At 41.4% G+C, this 22,452-nt stretch overlaps 1 protein-coding gene across 6 annotated transcripts in view; it reads right to left on the minus strand.

The window, feature by feature from the left end:
* The window catches only part of Nt5c2 (5'-nucleotidase, cytosolic II), a 71,434-nt gene that overhangs the window by 6,810 nt on the left and 42,172 nt on the right, over nt 1-22,452 (minus strand). For 4 of the 6 annotated variants that reach the window (XM_038327652.2, XM_038327643.1, XM_038327677.2 and 1 more), the window contains 7 exons: nt 10,282-10,399; nt 9,246-9,341; nt 4,496-4,587; nt 4,325-4,382; nt 3,235-3,328; nt 2,205-2,258; nt 396-479 (listed from right to left, as the gene is read on the minus strand). In XM_038327652.2, the coding sequence (XP_038183580.1) occupies nt 396-479; nt 2,205-2,258; nt 3,235-3,328; nt 4,325-4,382; nt 4,496-4,587; nt 9,246-9,341; nt 10,282-10,399 (596 nt within the window). Of the gene's footprint in view, nt 1-395; nt 480-2,204; nt 2,259-3,234; nt 3,329-4,021; nt 4,138-4,324; nt 4,383-4,495; nt 4,588-9,245; nt 9,342-10,281; nt 10,400-14,255; nt 14,315-22,452 lie in introns of those variants that run through there. The other 2 variants (XM_038327662.2, XM_038327685.1) reach the window with 2 other exon arrangements.

A 22,452-nucleotide genomic window follows, 5' to 3' on the forward strand; every position in this document is an offset into this window, starting at 1 on the left:
GGTCTGTGTGTTTTCCTCTGTATCCTTTAGTCATGACTTTTTCAAATTTAAAAATTCAACAATTGAAAACACTGTCATATCACCTCTCCCGCCAGGACTTCCAATATCAAGGGGTATTATGGAAAGGGTGGGATTTCTCAGATCTAGATAAATAATGCTCTAAAAAGGCAGAGAATCCATTCTATCAGCATACATTTTTAAAATAACTCCCCAAATTAAAACCCCTAAATAGCACTATAATAGTTTGTTTCTTTTTTTTTTTAAAATGTTTAGGAAAAATTACAGGAATTCTAGCATGTCCCTTATCCTGTGTACTTAGAAGCCCCTCGAGTCTTCACAGTTCCTTAGGTCAATGCCCGTCCCTGTGTAAGCAAATTAAGACATTAAGTACTCACATCTGTGTATTTATAGTCGCTGTTAGTGGCAAGAAACACTTTGCCTACTTCCTTCATCCGGCTCAAAAGCAGCGGCAGTTTCCCCTGAAACAGTGACAAGGTGCTTCAGTGACCGGGGTTCCGCCCAAAAGGAATAGTCTTTTAACACATCTTTTAAGGATGAGTTGGTTGGTTTCAGAATTCATTTAAAGGCCACATTATTAGGCATTCAAAGTATTAATATATATAATATACACTTTACATAACTCATAATGAGTGTATGGTCACTAACAACAGTCTTTACCATCCTCGTGTTTGCTTCAGAAAAGAGTTTGAATTACCATGTGATTCCTCAAGTATGGGGTTTAAGTACACTAAAGATCAGAGGTAGATGATGAGATATGATGCCACCGTACACACTGTGGCTTTAAAAAGCACTCTGGAGAACAAAGTGACAGATGCAGGCGCTACCTAGAAACATCCACATGTAACTGAAGAGACCTGATGTGCCTAGCAGCAAGAACGCCCCCATCCCCCTCTTCACAAACCGGTTCAACTGCTCAGTGTTCCTTCTTCAAACAATAAAGGAAAGGGAGGTCAACATGGGGGACGAGGCAGTAATACAAATCCTTAGAAATTATCACTGCTTTCTGCTTTTACTCTAGAGAAAAGTAAGTTACTGTCTCTTGGGACTCTGTATGTGTTAAATGTGTTTTTCTTAGTTTGTTTTTAATTATGTATCTCTGTGTGGCATGAGCACATGAGTGCAGGTGCCAGGAGAGGCCAGGGGCATCAGAGGTCTGCCAGGAGCTGGAGTTACAGGCAGCTGAGAGCCACCTGATATGGGTGCTAGGACCTGAACTCGGGTCTTCTAAAAGAACAGAAAATGCTCTTAACCACTGAACTAACTCCCCAACACATGGGAAAAAATTAAAAAACCAAAACCAAAAAACAGTGCTGAGACCTTGCACACACGAGGCACGTGCTCTGTCACTGAGCTACACAATTAGCCCATTACTTTGTCTTAAACACACTTAGCCTCACAGAAGTTGATCACACACACACAAACACACATGCACACTTCCTATGCATTCCTCATACAGTCCTTTAATAGTAAGTAACATTAACACTGTAGCATAAGTATAAAAAACTTAAGGATAACATTAATAAAAGGCTACAAAGCAGAGCTATTTCTAAAGTGTCTACTAATCTTTACTGTATCTTAGATCTATGCTTATCACTCTTTGCTGGCAGGGTAAAGACACTTCACATTTTCAGTGGATCAGCTGTAGTGCGAATCTCAGCTAACTATTACTGTGTGGCCTTCCACATGACATTTAAGTATTTCTTTATTCTGAAGGGTCTGCATCTAGAAAATGTAACAAGAGTCTGATGTACAGCCACATGAGGACTAGACACTAGAAAGCAGCAACCACGGCATGGCGACACGCACACGGTAACCCTCCAGCTGCTGTCAATCAACCAACCACGGCATGGCGACACGCACACGGTAACCCTCCAGCTGCTGTCAATCAACCAACCACGGCATGGCGACACGCACACGGTAACCCTCCAGCTGCTGTCAATCAACCAACCACGGCATGGCGACACGCACACAGTAACCCTCCAGCTGCTGTCAATCAACCAACCACGGCATGGCGACACGCACATGGTAACCCTCCAGCTGCTGCCACTAAAGACAAACCAAGCAATGAGTCTTCTTCTCAGCAAACAGGGAAAACTAGTAAAACTAGGCGCTGGCAGGACTCGTTGTGACACACAGGCTCGTCACTCACTCCTCCACCATGCAGATGTGTCCCCGGTACTCACATCTTTGACTACATACTTCTCAAGATTTTCAACTGTCTTTTCCTTAAGGGAGCCCTAGAAGAAAGAAAAAGAACTAAGAAAAGAGGTTTTATTTACTTAAAAAAAAAAAAAAGATAAGTTCTTGCTCTGTAGCCCAGGCTATCCTTGAACTAGCCTCCTAAGAGCTGAGATCACAGATCTAGGATATCATGCCCACCTCACAAATTGAGGTTGTTTGTCTGAGACGAAGCCTCACTTTGTAACTCAGACTGCCCTTGAACTTGTACAATATCTGACCTCACCTATAAATCTGTTTTTAACTTCTACTAGAAAATTTGTGCTTACTATCAAACAAATTTGTGCTTATCAAAATGAAAAATGTACATAAAGTACTAAAGACTTCAAATATAAAATCATTCATATTTTAAATTAGAAATTAAAAGATATTTCATATTAAACTGTTCAGTGTAAATATAAATCAAATACTAACTAGTTAATGTTATTAGTCAAGTTATTTGGACAAAATTTAAATGGGCTGTCATCCATAAGTATAATTTCATATACTAAAATCCTTCTAAATAAGTTTCAGAAATGCAAACAATAAAATCTAAAAGCTGAGCCTCAGGATTGAGGAAGATTGTTAGTATGGTCAGACAAGAATGGATGTAGCTGGCAAATCTCTCTTAACCCCTATCTTAACCTCTATCTAAGATTTTAAAAATCATTTATTTTTCCGTTAACGTGTGTATTTTGCTTGCAAGCATGTCTGCACCACATGAGTGCTGGGTGCCCAGAGAGACCAGAAGAGGGTGTCAGATCCCCTGGCACTGGGGTTACAGACGGTTGTGAGATGGCATGTGTGTGCTGGGAACTGAACTGGGATCCTCTTCAAGGGCAGGCAGTGCTCCTAACTTCTGGACCATCTCTCCAGCCCCTCACTTTGTTTTTAAAAAGGAAGAACGTTCTGCTCTATTTCCACTTGCAGAGTTAGTATCAGACCATACACATGTGTGCCAGAGGAAAGACTGGCAAGGAAGCGGCTTGTAAATACCTTGTAATGGACCCAGTCAACTGCATCCCTTACATCCTGGAACATGCTCCGGTAGGACATAAAGAGGTCCCCATCTTTAAATCCTGTATCACAACTACAGAAAAATGAAAAGAACATGACAGGGAATCCAAAAGAGGATAAATACAGTGCATGTCCAAACTACCAAGGAACCCAACCAAAGGTTCCACATCACATGGTACAGGCTGTGGGTAACTAGGAACTGCTCCCTAATCAAAATCCATTTGAGCATTAGAAATGGCCAGAATACTGTATAGGTGGAATATCATAATTGTGAGCAAGTACAAGGTGATAGAATAATATACTGGATGGAAATTAAAAGGCCAAGGTCCCAAAACAACAAGTGTGTCGCTCAGAAACAGGTTTTCACTGAACAGACATTTAGAACATAGGTTCTTCCACCCCGACCTTTTTGGCATTGTCCCTAGGTACAAAGGTGCTGTCCATTTCTATCTCTGACTCAGTTTCCACCAAGTTTAGTGTCCTCAGTGGGTAAGGCCTCAGACATGAGGTTAGCAGACTCAAGCATAAAAGGCTGTTACACATCAAGCAATGGCCACACAGCTCCCCCAAAAGGAAAATCTAACCTGTAAGACTTAAGCAAAACTTTTGCTTTAGGAAAAATAAACAACACTTATTCCTTGATGCAATCTTGCTGGGCCTGGGAACGAAACTAAATGGCCATCCCTGAATAGCTCCTAGGTGGCTGCTGTGAAGTGAGTTGGGGGTTTAGTGTATCTCTGCTTGGACAGATAATCATCACACAAACCTCCCACTCAGTTGTCACAATTAGCACCTCTGCTGGCCGTCTTCATTCCCAGGAGAAGCCAATCAGAAGTGGTCCCTTCCAACATGGCTGCAGCACACTGGCAAGGAGAGGGGCCGTGTGGGAGGTGAGAGCCTGCATGGAGCTGCTGGCGCTGTCCATCTCTCAGGCTGGCAATGTAGCAGCTCTCACTAGCACTAAATTCACTTTAGAAAAGCAGAAAAGACCTACAATGGCCAGTTCTCTAAAACCCTGTTCATTAATTTAAAAATCAACTAGATAAAGAAAATTGTAGTATAAACATACCTGGTATATCTTGGACAATTAGTAAAAAAATCTACTAGGCAGGCCAACAGGTAGGTCTCTGAAAAATGAACAGAGTTAATAAACTGTAAGTAAAACAGTCAAGCTGATTTCCTTGGCCCCCTCGAGTAGCAAGTGGTCCTGGAGGAGGAGAGCGCGCAGAGGGTGGGCTACCTGGAAGGTTGAAGAGTGTGTTCAGAATGTAAAACCGCTCAGTGTCATCTCGCTGGATAAATTTATTTGGATACTGCTCTCTAGTTTCTGGTCTGCAAGAAAATATTAAGAATTAATTGACATACAAAAAGTTAACATGTTAACTCTAGGAAATAGTCATTATTGAAAATCTGATGAAAACATTTTGATGGTTCTAAGCAGGACAGTGCTCAGATACTGAATCTGGGCAGCTCTAAGATGAGCAGCTCAGGAGCCCTTAAGAGCTCTCTCCACAGACAACACTTAATCTCACTGTGCTAGGGAAGGGACAGTGAGAACATACAACCAACTACCGCAATACAGCTGTGAGGAACTGTGAGACTAAAGGGTTAAGGAAAACAGCTCTCAAACAGGCAGCTTACCCTGTGCTCCCAGTACTGACAGCCTGGGAACACGGGAGCTCCAGTCTGTCCAGCACGACGCAGTGAAACTGTCTCAGAATAGATAATAAAATAAATAAATAAGCAGATTTGGTAAAGGAAATGAAAGTGGAAAAGTAGGCCAAGACAACCCAGAAAGGACTTGTGTACGTGGTGTCCTGAGTGGAGTTCAGAACAAAGACCATGTCTCCTTCACCACCTGAGCTGTACTTCTCTGTTCCTCTACTGAAGGCAGATCAACTTTCTAACTGACCTATTTAACTTGCAAGGCCCAGTTCACATCAGTAAAGTGCTTGTCTTGTCTTTCTTGGGGAAAGACAGGTAGAAAAGAGGAGTGAACCTCTCCGGCGAGTCGTCTGAGACTAGCAGTGAGCTCCAGGAACACTCCACCTCACTAAACAGGAGGGAGTGACTGAGAAAGACACCTGTGGCAGCCACTGGCCTGCACATACATCCCTACAAAGAAGCTGGGGGAGGTGGAGGTCTGAAATAAAACACGTTAGAAAGGGGAAAGCATTGTTAGAAAGAATCCAAGAGCAAAAAGTCTAAAATAAAAATGCAATTCTCATGGTAAAAAATTCACAAATACAATGAAGACCAAATTTAAAGCTTATACTTAAGTATAATTAAGTAAATTCCTATTTAAGTTACTTAACTCCGATGGGTAAGAACTCAGTGAGGACCATAAAATTATGCTGGTTTAGTCACCTTGTTTACCATCCTTGTGAAAAGAACTTTCTAACAAAGACTCAGTAGAAAGCCACTCGCTGGACTTCAGGCACAGTTCAGTGAGCGACAGTCGTTACAGAAACACAGGTACAGCTACTTCTGCCAATCACAACTCGAACTGACTGACAAATGAGGTCAGCCATTACATTTCCAATCAGGGAAAACAATGTCCAATAAAAGGCCCAGTCTATTTGGAGCTGGAAAGAAATCTGAACACTGGTAACTTTGTGACCCACAGCCCCAGGCTAACAAGGAAAGGCAGTGCCAGCTGGACAAGGAGCTCCCATGTCCACTGCACTTGAAAACCATTTCCTCAAGTTTCTTCTCGCCTAGACCTTTCCCTTCTGATGCTAAGCTTGAATGAATCTGCACTTACTCACAAATGACTTATTTCAGAAACACCATCAAAAGTATTTCCAAAGAAACTACTTTGAAGCTTTACTGGAGGAACATGGCAGGCTGATGGATCTTGTTACTTGTCTGGGATAATGCCTATGCAACCAAAGATGCCTGAGCTCCTAACCCTCCTGCTGGGGTTACAGATGTGGACCACCACCCCCTATCTTAGGCCTGAGCATCTTGAAGTTTGGTTGTAAAACAAATTTACTGAACCGCTTCTCTTTGCTTTTTTTTCCTCTACCTTCTTTTCAACTAACAACCACAGTAATGAAATCCCCTTTCAGACATAACTAGAACCCTGAATGACAGTATCTGTACATGAATGAGCTTAGGTTGGTCACCCTACATGTAATCATTTCTAAATCCTGCTTCCTCATGCAAAATCACCCTTTCAAGCAACAGAAGGAACACACAGCCTCCCTGGCCAGCTCAGGTTAGGGTGAACACTGACTTCATTCTTGCAACGTATATGGAGACATCTCTGAGCCTGTGTTGTGGAATAAAGCTTGCTCAACAGCACTCAGCTGCAGGTCTAGAGGATGTTCTGAGACAATTTCACTTAGCTTATGCTTATAAAAAAAAGTGTTTGCCAAAAACATTGTCTTTTTAATTATCCCCATATGACTGTGACAACTTTTACCATGAAGGAGAAAAAGACAAGATCTATCTTCTGAGTAAACTGGGAACATAGGGGTCACGGGGAGGGGAGAGGAGGAGAGGGGAGCAGAGAAAATGTATAGCTCAATAAAAACAATTAAAAATAAATAATTCAGGATAATTACATGAAAACAATCCATTTTCATTTCAAGCTGCAGCTATAACTCTAACACTGTGTCGAATTATATTTTATATAGCATATATATAATATATATAGGTTTTTTTCAGATTTGTGTGTGTGTTCCGCCTGCATGTACATATGTATATGCATCATGTGTATGCTGGGTGCCTATTGGGGCCAAGAAAAGGGCATCCAGATCCCCTGGAACTGGAGCTGCAGATGGTTGTGAGCCACTGCACAGGTGCTGAACACTGAACCTAGGTCCTTTGAAGATATGAGTGCTTTTAGTCACTGAAGCATCTATGCAGTCCCAAACTGTGTGCGTTTTGTTTTCTTTCAATTTTTTTAAGACAGGGCCTATTATGTAGTCCTGCTTTCCTGGAGCTCACTCTGTAGACCAGGCTGGCCTAGAACTCAGAGAGATCCTGGGCCTCTGCCTCCTGAGAGCTGGGATTACAGGCGTGCGACACTACCATCGGCAACTGTGTTTTTTTTTTTTTTTTTAATAAAAAACTTGGAATGTTTCACAAAAACAATAACAATAATAATTAGATACTAGGTTATGTTTACTTACTAGGGAGGAAACTCCCAAGTTAGTAAAGACAATGGAAATACTTTAAAAATATTATTTTTAGTTATTTGGTTTAAAATCATTATCCATCCTTTTCTCACTTGCCTGTCTTCTTCCTTCTATGGGTCAAACCCAGACCTCCTTACATTCTGAGTAAATGTTCTGCGATCGAATTCTCGTCTACTGCCCCATCTTCTTTTTTATTTTTTAACTTCTTTTTTATTTATTTACTTATTCTTTTGAGAGAGAGTTTCTCTGCCTAGCTCTAGCTGTCCTGGAATTCACTTTGTCTGCCTGCCTCTGTCTCACAGTGCTGACATTTAAAGCATACACCACCACACCCAGCCTTTCCTCCCATTTTTTCCTGATTCTTGAAATGGATCTTGTTAGATTACCCAGACACTGGCATAGAACTCCTGAATTCAAGAATCCTCCTATCTTGGGTTTCACAGTAGTTAGTACCACGGACAAGTGTTCTTTGTGTCCAGAACTACCTTGTATTTGGGTCCCTTGTATTTTTAACTCTGTGTTTTAAGATGTTTTTATTATACAAATGTCTGAAGATATTCATTCAAAGGATAAAATGTACTAGCTAATAAAAATCTCAGTTATTTAAATTGTTATATAGTTCAAAAACTTTTAAATGGCTTTTATATGCATATATCTTTTCTGTATTAAAAAGGGAAAATAAAAATTTTAGAACTAGGGCTGGAGAGATGGCTCAGTGGTTAAGAACACCAGCTGTTCTTCCACAGGACCCAGGTTCAATTCCCAGCCCCCACACGGCAGCTCACAACTATAACTCCAATCCCAGGATAACTGACACCCTCATGCAGGGAAAACACCGATATAAAAAAATTAAAAAAAAATCTTAGAACACTGCTACATAAAGAGAGGACTCTAAATGACAGAAGGAAGTGGGAAGCGCACTTCACCTGTAGAGCTAATGTGACGTCATTCAACTACTAAATACCACCGCAAGGCTAAGGAGACAGTGCAGCTGGTAAGGTATATGCCATGTAAGCATAAGGATCGAGTCTGAGAAGCCACATGTAAAAGCAAAGGGCACAAGAGGAACACACCTGCATCTCAGCTCTGGGGAGGTGGGAACTGCTACATTCTCAGTGTGGTGACATCTGTTTGTGGTCTAACAAATAAAGCTTGTCTGGAGATCAGAGTGCGGAGCTAGCCACACGTTAGCCATAGACACCAGGCAGTGGTGGCGCACACCTTTGACCCCCAGCACCAGGAAGGAGGAAACAGGAGTGATGTGGCTGAGCGGGGTGGAGAGAGGAACTGATAAGGCAGACTTGGCCCCCTTTTCAGGCTGAGGAGTTGACGAGGTAAGAAGCGGCTGTAGCTTGCTCCTTTGTCTCTGATCTTTCAGCATTTACCCCTATATCTGACCCCGGGATCAGCACTCTGGAGGCAGAGACAGGAGGATCTCTGTGAGTTCGAGACCAACCTGGTCTACAAGAGCTAGTTCCAGGACAGGCTCCAAAGATACAGAGAAACCCTGTCTCAAAAGAACTTACTGTACAGGCCAACTGACTGCATTCACTCCTCAGAAGGTACCCACAATGGAAGGAAAGAACTAACTTTTAAAAGTTGTCTTCTGACCGCCTCTTATACATAACGTGGCACGTGTGCACATCCACACATACATGCACACATTAATAATAAAATTAAATTAAGATGGACAGTTCCTGATGAATAACACCTAAGGTTGTCCTGGGGGCACACACATGTATGTATGCGCACATGAGCGCTCTCTCTCTCTCTCTCTCTCTCTCCCTCCCTCCCTCCCTCCCTCCCTCCCTCCCTCCAAAGAGGCTAAAAGTCCTTTGTACTTACCCTCTTATGAAGTTAAATCCATGGGCACAAACCAAGAGGTTTCCATAGGCATCGACTTTCAACAGATTTCCGTAGAGTGTGTCAAAGACGAGTCCTCTACATGAGAATGAAGACACTGAGAGCACAATCTATGCTGCACTCACCACACAAGGTTCAGTTTCATTCCCCAAACAAAAGAACCTTATACGCAAAGTGAATGAATGCATTAAAAAAAATAAATCACAGAATTGGAGATATAGCTCAGTTGTACATCCATTCCAGCACTTGTGGAGGCAGAGGGATGATGGGAGGGAGATGTATCTCAGAGCAACTAATAATATTTATTCCATATATGAAATAGTCACAACTGTTTTATGTTAGGAGCACAGGCTGAATCAAACAAGCATAAGCCTCTTCCTTTTAAGACAGCTGCTGTCTCTCTACCGTAGTCCTTGAGTGTCTCTGGACATTGACCTGCTTGTATTTTCCCACATCCAATGTTACACATGAGGCAACTGTGACAGTATCTCAAACAAATGTCTTTTATAATCTTAATTCTTCCTTAATCAAATGCAGAAAAGCAGAGTGCCAAACGGTTCTTCCTACCAAGTTAAATGTATTAGTAAAACACATTGCTGCCCTCCAGCAGTCAAGAGGGCAGACAGGACCCCTGTAGTCATCTCCAGCCGTAACAACCCCTTTCTTACCCATCAGTGGGGCTTCAAGAGTACAAGAAGCTGAACACTACATGCTTGGGAGTCTGAAGCAGGAGGAGCGAGTTTGAGGCCAGCCTGGGATATACACACTGTTGAGAGAGAAGAGGGAGGAGAACAGGGAGAGGGAAAGGGAGGGAAGAGAGAGGAGGAAGGAAGGGCAGAGAGAGACAAGAGAGCACAGAAGAGACAGTGTGATGACTGAGAAGGTGCAGGAAAAGTTCTGTAATTTTAAAATCAGTACTAACAATCATTTATTTTTGCGGGGACAGGGATAAGTTTGGAATTTGTAACTTTGGGACAGGGGAAATAATCTTAATCCAAAAACTATCTTGAAGATGTACCTGGTAGGGAATGTAGAGTCATATGCAAAGCTGAGCAGCTCCTGAGGATAGCCGATGGAGACCAATCTCTCCACAGTCAGCTCAAAGCCCAGGGATTCGTACTCCGGAGACTTGTACACTGCACAAAGAAGGGGCTCATTAGTCAGCAGGAAGAGCAGCACATGGAAGAGAGGCCAAATGAATGAGTCCCTACTCTCCCAAGTCCTCTTTTCTTCTCCCTCCAACTTTTTCTGTATTACACCCAGTAATTAAGGAAATCCAACCTTCGGCAGAAATGGCTGGTGTGCATTTGTAGAAGGTGTCTCTGTAATTGGTGCAGCAATATTCAGAACGAGTTCCCCCTTATCTTTATTCTTCTATTTTAGCTTTTTCTTGTAGTTGCACTATGGTCTTCTAATCAGTGTATCTGCTCTGCCTGCCAAATGCTATCAGCCCAAACAACTGTTAGGCTTAACATCGCTATAGCCTTCAAACTGTACTGACAAGTATCACTGCAAACAAACCATAAGAAACATCTCTAAGACAATTAGGAAAACTTATTCTGTGAGCCAGGAATTAGACATTAAATTCTGACTCATCAGACAGGGTCACTATGGTCACAGCAGGTACTTAATGCAAGTGTGCGTGCGTGTGCGTGTGCGTGTGTGTGTTAAAAATTACTTATTTCTTCTAATCTGATTCAGAAACATACTGTTTATTACAAACCAAATAACAAGGGTTTCGGACAATGGAGTTTCCCTTTACTATGTCTAAAATTTTACACAATAAAAAACCTTGAGTGTTATCACAGCTCAACAACAGTAATGTACTCCTTTTATTTCTTTTTTTTTCATTCAGGCACTAACATTTTAATGAATAAAACTCATCTTTCCTTTTGTAAATATGATCTTTCAGAGATCATTTTCTGGAACTATGTAAAAGAAACTAATACTGGTTATCTCCAAAGGCAGGGACTGAATGGCTGAGACAAGAAAGGCACGAAACATCCAGATGCCTCCATGCCTTTGAAACTCACAGAATAATGATGTATTCCCCTATTTTTAAAGGTCAAATTGAAAAAAAAATTAAAGCTGGGCTTTCAAACTCCTTCAGTCCACATGGCCGGGCTACAAAGATGCTGCAAGTTCCCGAGGAGACTGCAGAGGTGCCGCTCACCAGAGCTGCGCAGGCAGCCTGGTGCCTCTGCCACCTCCGAGGGAGTAATGGCTTAGCATGGCTGACATTAACTCCAAATGTCTTCAAAAGCAGCTAGACTTCTCTCCTCCCATAACGCGCACTTTACACTCCCCATGTTATGCCCCCTCAAAGCCTTCAATGTTTAATTCCAAATCTGCAGGATGTACCCCAGGGCAAAGGAAATAGTGCAGATTCACATGCACCGCCAGAGTAAGAGCTGGTGACCAGTGAGGCCGGCACTGCTGACACCGACCAGTTTACACTGAGAAAACAACAGCAAAAACTTGATCCTCACCCTGTCTTTCCCATCCATAATGGTTCCCTAATTCGATGTAAAGCCCCCAAAAATTGATTAAAATTTCTAAAAACCCAAATTACTTCTCTATTCTAATCAAAATCCTACTTAACTTCAAAAAAAAAATAGTCAAGGAAACAAAATTCCAATACAGCTGACCCTTGTTTCCTAGGATCTGGTTCATGTGAAATATTTTTCAATTATTAGTATTTCAAGAAGGATACGTTGAGGCTAGAGAGATGGCTCAGTGGTTACTGAGAGCACAGAGGTCTTGAGTCAATTCCCAGCACCTACATGGTGGCTCACAACCGTCTGTAATGAGATCTGGTGCCCTCTTCTTGCATGCAGGGGCATACACGCAGGCAGAACACTACGCATAATAAATAAATAAATCTTTCTTTAAAGAATAATTTGCTGAATATGTCATCAATTGAAGATTTAAAACTAAGCCTTGTTTCCCCACTCTCCCAAGCTCATCCCTAACTGACAATTTTCTGTGGTTAGTGAGTAATGACAAACTGATTTGTCACTGAAAATTATGTCCACAAGATAATTTGAACTAAAGGTCAAATTAATTTAACAATTTTATTTTGTTATTAAAATTTTTAATTAAAGTATAATTAATTTTCCCCTTACCTGTCCTCCCTCCAAACCCTCCTGTGTTTTCTCTCCACTTCCTCTAAAATTGATGGTCTCTTTTTTATTGTTGTTGGTACACACACACACACACACAAATACATAAATATATAAATGCGACCTACTAAGTCCATCCAGTGTGGCTTGTGTAAATATAATTTCAAGGCTGAATGCTTTCTTTGTACTGGGTAATCAATTAGGAGCTAACCCTAGGAGAGGGTAGTTCTCTGTCAGGAGTCATTAGTTGCCTGTAGTTCAGCTAAGGGTGGGACCTTGAGATTTCTCACTTCTGCATCAGCATGTCTACTGATACTGTCATTATTCAGGTCTTGTTTAGGCAGCTATATTGTTGAGATATCTATCATGTGTATCGCTTCCAGTCATACCTAGGAAACCCAATCTCACGAGTGAAAAAAATAGAGAAAAATAATTCTAAACCCTAACGTAACAAAACCCCAAAATATCACATTTACTCTGTGTTCAGAGGCCAGAACGTCTCAAATATTTAACTATGGTGACTTTCTATAAATTCCATCTTAGAAACACCAATTTTCCTTCATCTAAAGGAGTTCAGATAACTTCCTAGAAATATAAAGCAACCTCCTCATTTGCTGACCTGAGCTAGAGTTCAGGTGTACCTGAGTCTGAGTCAGAATTCTGTGTTGGGAGTCTGTAACTGCTGCTATGAATTTCTAGATTATGCAGGTCATCAAAATGTAAGCTTGGCCAGAACAGATAGACTGCCTACTCTCGGGCAGGAATGGACTCATCCCAGAGTCCAGTTCCTCTCTATCTATTTCACCATCAGCGCGACGGACCTGACGTCGCTGCGGCAGAGAGGCTCCCAGGTCACACTGAAGTCACTGCGGCAGTGCGCGCTCCCAGGTCACAGTACAGCAACAGCTGAGGAAGCACGGAGCAGGGCTTCAGACGTTTCTTCTAAGAGCCCCTTGGGGAATAACCATATCCCCTAAAGATAAAGGAGCACTCAAGGCGGAGGCAGGCACACCTCAGTGAGTTTAAGGCTAACCTGCTCTACACAGTAAACTCTAGGTCACCCAAGGCCGCTTAATGAGACCATCTCAAAAAAAAAAAAAAGGTAAAAATTCAAAACAACACCACCACCCCCTCATCGACAGGCCCTGTAAACTGGCCACAGACACCTGCAGAGACCAATCAGTTCTATGCCTTCCCACAGCTGCAAAAGCTCTAACTTCAGCGTTTCTCACAAAACTGTGGGAAGTGAATAATCCAAAGCTTCGGGCCTCACTCTGACAACTACCTTCCGTGGCTCCAACACCTGGCCATGGTTCTAGGGTGCAAATGATCAAAAAATTAACTGCTTACTTATCCTTTGAGATTCTGTGGCCTAGCCCAATTTATCCAAAATCCGAAGACAAAGAAAGAAGTTGTTTTAAGGGCCAGAGTCCAACAGAAATAGGCAAAAAACAAAACAAAACAAACAAACAAACAAAAAACCCACCACCACTAGGCCAGCACACAGTGTTCTCAGGTTATGTAACAAGACCATAGAGAACAGCCAAAGCTTTGAAAGTTGAAGCTACTGAGTGCATTTAAAGATATTCTTTACTCAACAATCTGCAAGGAAAAACAGCTCCTCAGAAATATCTGCATGCTGTGGGGATGGAGCTGGGGCTCTGCCGAGTAGAGCTGTTCACCCAACCAGAGCAGAGTAGGACAAGGCTCCTTTGACTAAGGATGTCTCTGCCAGGACTCTGGAAGCTTATGCGTCCTTCACCACTGTCACCCAGACACTGCGTAGTAGCTGAGAGATTTTAGAAAAATAAGGGCAGACCTCTAAGAGGTTCTAGCCCATCCAAGTACTGCTGCCAAAACGAGAACTCACATGAGGCAGATGCAGGTAGTGTGTGCCACTCCAGTCTTGAAGGAGCTACACTGGCTCTCCTGTTAAAAACAAAACAAAGCAACAAAACAAAACAAAACAAAAACAAAAGCTGGTTTTAAAACTGTTGTGATGAGCTGGAACGGAGAGACAACATTTGGAAACTGGTATTTATAGGAGTTACCACTGCCCTCCAATCTAGAAACCTCCAACCATCACTAAAATGAACTCTAATTGGATACAACAAAATACAAGCATTGAAAACAAGCATAAATATTGTGTATTGTTTCTTTTCCTGGCACCCTGCGCTAGGAATACAAGCTATGGCTAATAATAAAGTTTTTTTTTTTTTTTTTTTTTTTTGGTTTTTCAAGACAGGGTTCCCTGCAGCTTTAGAGCCTGTCCTGGAGCTAGCTCTTGTAGACCAGGCTGGTCTTGAACTCACAGAGATCCACCTGCCTCTCTCCCCCAAGTGCTGGGATTAAAGGCGTGCACCACCACCGCCCGGCTCTAATAATAAAGTGTTAAGCCAAAAGAGTTGTTTTCTTCTTTTGGTTTTTCTGGGCAGGGTTTCTCTGTGTAGCCCTGGATGTTCTGGAACTTGCTCTGTAGACCTGGCTGGACCTGAGCTCAAAGTTCCGCCTGCCTCTCTCCCCCAAGTGCTGGGATTGAAGGCCTGGGCCACCACCATCTGGCCTTGTTTGTTTTCTTTAGCAGCTTTAAGGTTACCATTACAGAATCTGCCTGGTGTGGTGCTTAGATTGGACGTCACTGAATGACACTGATCAAATAAGTGAACAAAAACCAGAGCAGCCCCATCTTGCTTTCAGGTGCCCACTATGCTCAGTTTCCCATACCCATCTTCCAACAGCTGTCAGTTTGATATGCACCACATCAACCACATACTGCTTTAAAAAAAAAAAAAAAAGCTAACAATGTCTATATCTAGAATAAAAAAAAGTAAATCTTTTCATTTTGTTTTGTCAGTGTATTTTTTTTCTCAGTAAGCAGAATTATAATACGGGATTTCATGGTTAAAACAAATGTCCTAAAATAACTGAGCTGAGTGTCATGTACATATCCTGTGACTCACTTTATAGGTGGTTCTCCCCGAGACTCCTCTCAGTCCTGGGTTGTGGGTGTTTGCTTGTTTTTCTTATATAATAGGGAGACGGTAAAATCATAGGGATAGCACAAATGACTGAATGTAGTATCTAAAAGTACTAAAGACATCACAACTAGGAGAAACCATGACTACAGACAATATGAAAAGCTCAGCCTGACTACCCATAAGAGTCATTTGCCTTTAAGCTGTGTATGAAATCAACATTAACATTCTTTCTATTTAGTTATTAGGATATATGGCATTAGTCCCCTGTAATTATAACTAGAAAACACACTGATGAGCATTTTTGAAAGAGAAAACACTAATAAAATCTTCCTAATGCCACACACACAGTCGTGAGAGCACCTTTTCTACTCTACAGAACTATCCAGGCAGCAACAGACATAGGCAACAGTTTTTCTCTAACTCCAGGAATTATTTTTTAATAAAAATATTTATTTATTTATTTATTTATTTATTATGTATACAATAGTCTGTCTGCAGGCCAGAAGAGGGCACCAGACCTCATTACAGATGGTTGTGAGCCACCATGTGGTTGCTGGGAATTGAACTCAGGAGGACCTTTGGAAGAGCAGGCAATGCTCTTAACCACTGAGCCATCTCTCCAGCCCCTAACTCCATGAATTAAAAATAATCTAAAAGGATGGAAATTTCTTTAAACTACTTCAATTTTAATTTGCATAAAAAATAAAGAAGCTAGAAACCATGGAACACATTTAGTGATATTGTTAACACTCCAAGTTACTAACTATGTAAGTAAGGTAAATAAGTAGGCTGTAAAATGCTGCCAATATTTCTGTTTCTTGAAAATCAAAATTAAATGGTAATTAAGAGATTTATTTGTTTTAAAGTACCAAGTCAGGGAGCAGGCGAAATGGCCCAGCGGTTAAGAGCACTTGCTCGTCCAGAGAACCCTAAGTTGAGGTCCTAGGACCCGCATCGCCTATAACTGTAACTCAGGGCCTACAACACTTCTTCCCATCTCCTCGGTTACCCACACGAGAAGCATACATTCACACAGGCATATGCATACATTTTTTTTAAAGTATTATGCCAGATATGATGTCACATACATGTACTTCTAGTACTTGAGAAGCGGAAACATGACTGTCTCAAGTACAAAGCCAGCCAAGTCTACACAGGGAGCACAGGCCAGGCAAGGATCCATAATAAAACTCAAACAAACACGAGGACATATAAGCAAGCAAACAAAAACAAACAGGAGTGTTAAAAGAATGCTTATTTTAAAATAAGAGGAAAAAGAATAACATAACTAAAGATTTTTTCCCCTGAGAATATCTATATACTTCTCAGGACCTTGTATCATCAGTACTGTTTTTAATTTGTATTTTTTAAATCAAGGCATTTTTCCCCCCAAACAAAAAGCCTTTAGCCTGAAGGTACTCAAACAGGTATTTCTAGCTCTCTTTAGAAAGTACAGACGGCAGAAAAGAAGCCAACTAACTCAGCCCAGGAAAGTGTCCCTTTCCACTGAGTGTGCTTCAGCAGGGCTGACGAAGGGAACTGATGCTGACAGAGTTGACCTGATGACAGCCCTGATATCCAGACTCACCTGGGTCCGGGTCACACAGAAGGAGGGCGAGCATGAAGTGGTGAGGGAGGAATCGTGTCTTGCCTGGATGAAGCAGCTTTTTAACTAGAGCTGACTTGCTTGAGAGAACAAAGAACCACTATTCCAAACCTAGATTTTTATCTCTCATCTTTCAGTTTTAAAATATAGCCCAATTAAACAAACACTAAACACACATTTTTGGGCCAGTCTGAAGCAGGTCCATGCAGTATAATGTGCTGGCCTCTATTTTAGGCCACAGCTTCTAAGCAAGGCTTTTAACTCAGATGCAGTTGTATAACGATGTGAGGCTAGAAACACTGGGCAGCACTAAAAGGTTTCTGAGTGCACAATGGTCAAATGTCAATCAAGAATCGACTGTGAGGAATTTTAGGCGATGGCCACCTATACTGCATATGAGGACTTGGCTGCATGCTTACTCTAAACACATGGATGTGCACTTTCCACATGCATGCTGTCACACACGGTAAGCTCAGATATGAGACTATATGAGCTGTAAGTTAGCGGTTTTACTGTACACATAAAGTTTTCTGTTCTTTTAGAAATTTTAATTACAGAAATAAAGATTTTTTAAAATGTCCCTACCATAATTTCTCAACATGTACATATCAAATGCTAGATGAATTTAGTTAGAATTTTTAATTTTAAAAATTGCTATTGCTAACTTGGTTTTAAAAATGTTAAAAAAAATTTGACTTGGAATTAGGACAGAATTTCCAACAATTTCTGAAACTGTCCTAAACATACTTGTACCATTTTGTACTATGTATTTATGTGAAGCAGTGTTCTCAGCATGAATGATTATAAAATTGAAATATTAACCAATATGAAAAACACTGAAGATGCTCTATATATTACACATTAAATATTCAGTCAAGGTCAGATAGGACACACGCCTTCAACCCCAACACCCAAAATGCAGAGGCAGGCAGATCTCTGTGAGTTTCAAGGCTAGCCTGGTCTACAAAAGAAGTTCCAGGCCAACAAGGACTACAGTGTGAGACCCAAAATAAGTAAATAGACAGACAGACAGATGATAGATAGATAGATAGATAGATAGATAGATAGATAGATAGATAGATAGATGATAGATATCCAACTGAGATTTAATTCTTTCATGTAAGAATTACAAGCATATCTCTCTCACCAGCAATACAAATTTGCCTGCCTTTAATAAATGTATACAAATAAGTGTTTTAAAATAACTTTTATTATTCATTTTCAGTAAATTTATAGACCTATGTATATCCATGGCCATGCATAAATGCTCAGGTGCAAAGGAGAACTGAATAGAAAGTGTTAAGTACTGGCTCCATAAACGTATCCTAGTTTTTGGAATGTTTTTATTATATCCTTCAAAGAGTCTTTAAATAAAACTCATATACTTAAGCTAGAAATACAGATGGAAATAAGCCCACTCTTCAGAAACCACAAAGCATCCTGGAAGGTTTAAGAAGTAAAAGAAGGGCTGGGCGGTGGTGGCGCACGCCTTTAATCCCAGCACTCGGGAGGCAGAGGCAGGCGGATCTCTGTGAGTTCGAGACCAACCTGGTCTACAAGAGCTAGTTCCAGGACAGGCTCCAAAGCCACAGAGAAACCCTGTCTCGAAAAAAAAAAAAAAAAAAAAAAAAAAAAAAAAAAGTAAAAGAATCATGGTCAGCCATAGCAACGCCATACCAAGCATATTCATCTGAATCTGATGTCTCCGTAAGACTGCTGGCACAAAACACTCCGAGTAACAGAGGGAGCCTGTGATCTCAACACTGGGAAGAGGCAGAAGCAGAAGTTCAAGGTCCATCCTCGGACATATAAAGAGTTTGAGGCTGGCCTGAGGAGACCCTATCACTGTCCCACAACGGCAGAAAAGCTTAAATTACTAAGTTTTATGTATCAGCGCCCAAAGGGGAGAAGAGCACTGTGACTTGAGCCTGTGTCCTCCTCGCTTTACGGGCCTCTGCTGTCGGGGAGTTTGGTGAGGACATACAACTGCTGACAGAAACACGATGAGTGCCCTGGAATCCAGTCCAAGTAAACAAGCCACGAGAATAAAAATGTTCATTTAAATGTCAAGAAAGCTGAGTTTATTCCAGTAACAATAATATAAAATCAGAATGCATCTGCTATGTGTTTATTAGAGGGTAAAGATAACAGTCCCGAGATGCTTCTGCTAGCAGCAGGATTATCAGGGGCTAGTTTTTCTTAATTTCTTCCCTGATACTCTTCAATAGTTTTATTCTAATGCTTCTCTCCATGCTTAGGGAGGTACTTTAAAGTACTTAGGTTTGAGATAACTGGATTTCAACCATGGTAGCTTAATGATATGGCATATAAAGAGATGAGGGCAATAGCTCAAATTGTGTAGTTTCTAGCTGGAATGGTCTGAATAAAAATGGTCCCCATAGGCTCATATATTTGAATGCTTGGTCTCCAGGGAACACCACCATCTGAGAGGATTAGAAGGACTAGGAGTGTGGCCCTGGTGGAGAAAGTGTGTCACTGGAGGTGGACTTGGGGATGTGCTTGCTCACCTGTTTTCTCTCCCCCTCCCCCACCTATGGGTCAAGATGTAGCTGGATGGAGCTCTTAGCTACTGTTCCAGTACTTGCTATATAGGCCGCCATGCTCCCCGCCATGATGATCATGGACCAAACCTCTGAAACTGTAGCAAGTCCTCAATTAAATGCTTTCTTTCATATGTCTTGCCTTTGTCATGGTGTCTCTTCATAGAATTAAAACAGTGACTAAGACACTAGCCTGAGATTTCTTTTTAAAGGAAAATATACACAATTTTATCTTAGTCTTAAAATATCTGAAAGAAGCTATATAGTGAGACTATTTCCTTTAAGATTATTTCTAAGAAAATGTTGAGCTCAACAGTCAACATTCCAGCCCCCAATCTGAGAATCTGAGAAGCTATTGACCGTTAATGGCTTCTGGCATAGGTAGAGTCAGTTTTCTTTAATAGTGTGGCCCTTGATAGGTCTACCATACTCCAGTACACAGACAGCACAAACTGGATTCACTGAGTTTTTTTTTTTTAAGAAGTGGTGAGAGCCGGGCGGTGGTGGCGCACGCCTTTAATCCCAGCACTCGGGAGGCAGAGGCAGACGGATCTCTGTGAGTTCGAGGCCAGCCTGGTCTACAAGAGCTAGTTCCAGGACAGACTCCAAAGCCACAGAGAAACCCTGTCTCAAAAAACCAAAAAAAAAAAAAAAAGAGAGAAGAAGAAGTGGTGAGGAGAATGTTGGAGATAAAGCTAGAAGAGATAGGAGAAGTTGTTGGGTGGGTATGATCAAAATACAGTATATAAATTCTCACAGAATTAAGAAATGTGTGTATCTTAAAGGAAGTTAAATTATTTGGGCCCCCTTCCAGAACTATAAACTTACAAAACTCCCAAACTAAGTAGGAAAAACCTCCTTTTAAATGGTTGGTTGGGGTAGTCCAAATGACTCTCAAAGCAACAGACTACTAATGCCTTGGCTGCCTCTCAGGGGTTGAGGGTGGCCCCTATTGCTGAAGACACTAAATGCTTAAAACACAAGACTCAAATAATTCATGCTGGACAGGATCTGAAACCTCTTTTGTCCGTGGTACTAGAAAAACACTACATAAGCTATCAAGGGAGGGAAACAAGTAAACAGCCCTCCCCAGCTGTCACAATGTGAACCACAAGTCACCAGCATGGCTAGGTAGTGAGTGTAACCAACTGCTGTCTAATTGGCCTTAAGCCCATTCAACAGGAGGAAAATCATACCTGGTATGGAAAACTTAGTCATCTTCCCAGGGCTAGTGAACTCATAAACATTAGGAAAGGATCTAATACCACCACTTTGCTAGACCAGCATAACTCCTTACTACACTCTAGAGTTAGCCTTAAACCTAGAGATCAAAGGAGCTTCTCTTTACAGAAAATGAAGACCAGCACATAAAAACCCCAACTAGATACACTGCAGAGATCAATGGAGCATAGGGAGCCCAGCCCCAAAGAATTCATCTACCTCGCAGCTCCTGCATCTACAGCTCAGGGAACACTGAGGGAAGGCAGAAGACTTTTAAGAACCAGAATACCAGGAAGTCTACAGTCAGTCTCTTCTAGAAATGGCTGCATAAACAAGCCTGGAACAACAGCAACATCAATGAGTAACTTTTTTTTTTTTTTTGGTTTTTGGAGACAGGGTTTCTCTATGTAGCTTTGTAGCCTGTCCTGGAACTCTGTAGACCAGGTAGAGGTCTCTCTAGTGGTTGGCTGCTTTGCTTTTCTGATCTTCAGCTTGAACCCCAATATCTGTCTCTGGGTTTTTATTATTCATGCTACATTTGTGCACACACAGACACATAAGGACACACACATTGTATTTAACAATAATAAAAAAAAAAGAAGCAATCAACTTGAAAATGAGGGTGACACATGGGGGGGTCTGAGGTACCTGAGAGGAGAGAGAGGGGGGAAAGTTATGTAATTCTATTTCATTAAAATCATTTTTAAAAGTGGGCTAGGACTGCAACTGAGTGATAGAATGCTTACCTAACACACACACACACACACACACACACACACACACACACAAGTGAAAGGAAAAGACAAACTAGCACTAGCTACAATCTAAGGAAAAGGACTATAAATCAAAGGTGGGAAAAGGTCATCTTTGTTCCAAGCAGGATTATCATTTGGGAGCCCCAAAATCAAAAACCAGAAAATAAAGAGGTTTACAGTTTGTGATTTGCTGTTAGTTTTTTGTTTTGTTTTGTATCTCATCTCTTATTGATATCTAAGGGTTACTTGGATAATTTTTGTTGTCTTGAAAAGTTAGACCACATGAAAAATGGAAACTGACCCAGGCTGAAATTCCATCTATGAGTTTTAAAAGTCAGTTACCATTTAGGTGCGGAGACACAAGCTTGAAATCCCGAAACTTAGGAGGCTGACGCAGAACCGCCATGAATCCAAGGCAGTCTGGGCAATATAGTAAGTACTAGGCCAGTAAAGGCTATTTAGCAAGACAGTCTAAAATAAAAACAGTAATATAAACTAAGCCAGGTGTAGTTACTGACAAGGTTCAGAACACATCACCCAAAACACTTTCTCCTGGTACCCCCAAAAAAGAAGAAAAAGGCTATCCTTATATTCACTTGTAGCCCCTGAAGCACACCAGAAAACCTAGGGAGAACAGCTTCACTAGCCCCTCATTTTGTAGGCAAGGAAGAAAGAAATATCTTTCTCTCTGAAGGTGCAGGAAGGATCTAAACATACGCTTGTCCAGTCATACTTCCCGTGACTATCTACTTTATCACAAATTCTAGCATGAAAACACGCAAGTCCTCTTATCTCTCAGGGTCTTTGTTTCCTTGGAAGGTCTGTGTCACAGAACACAAAACAATGCTTTTTCCTGCTAACCTGTCTTTGCTTTATGGGCCTTGGCCATGAACGTAAATGGAAAGTAAAGATATTTCTTTTCCTATATTATGTGTATGCCATCTTA

The sequence above is a fragment of the Arvicola amphibius genome, chromosome 1, assembly GCF_903992535.2.
Source record: "Arvicola amphibius chromosome 1, mArvAmp1.2, whole genome shotgun sequence".
In the NCBI taxonomy this organism is placed as follows: domain Eukaryota; kingdom Metazoa; phylum Chordata; class Mammalia; order Rodentia; family Cricetidae; genus Arvicola; species Arvicola amphibius.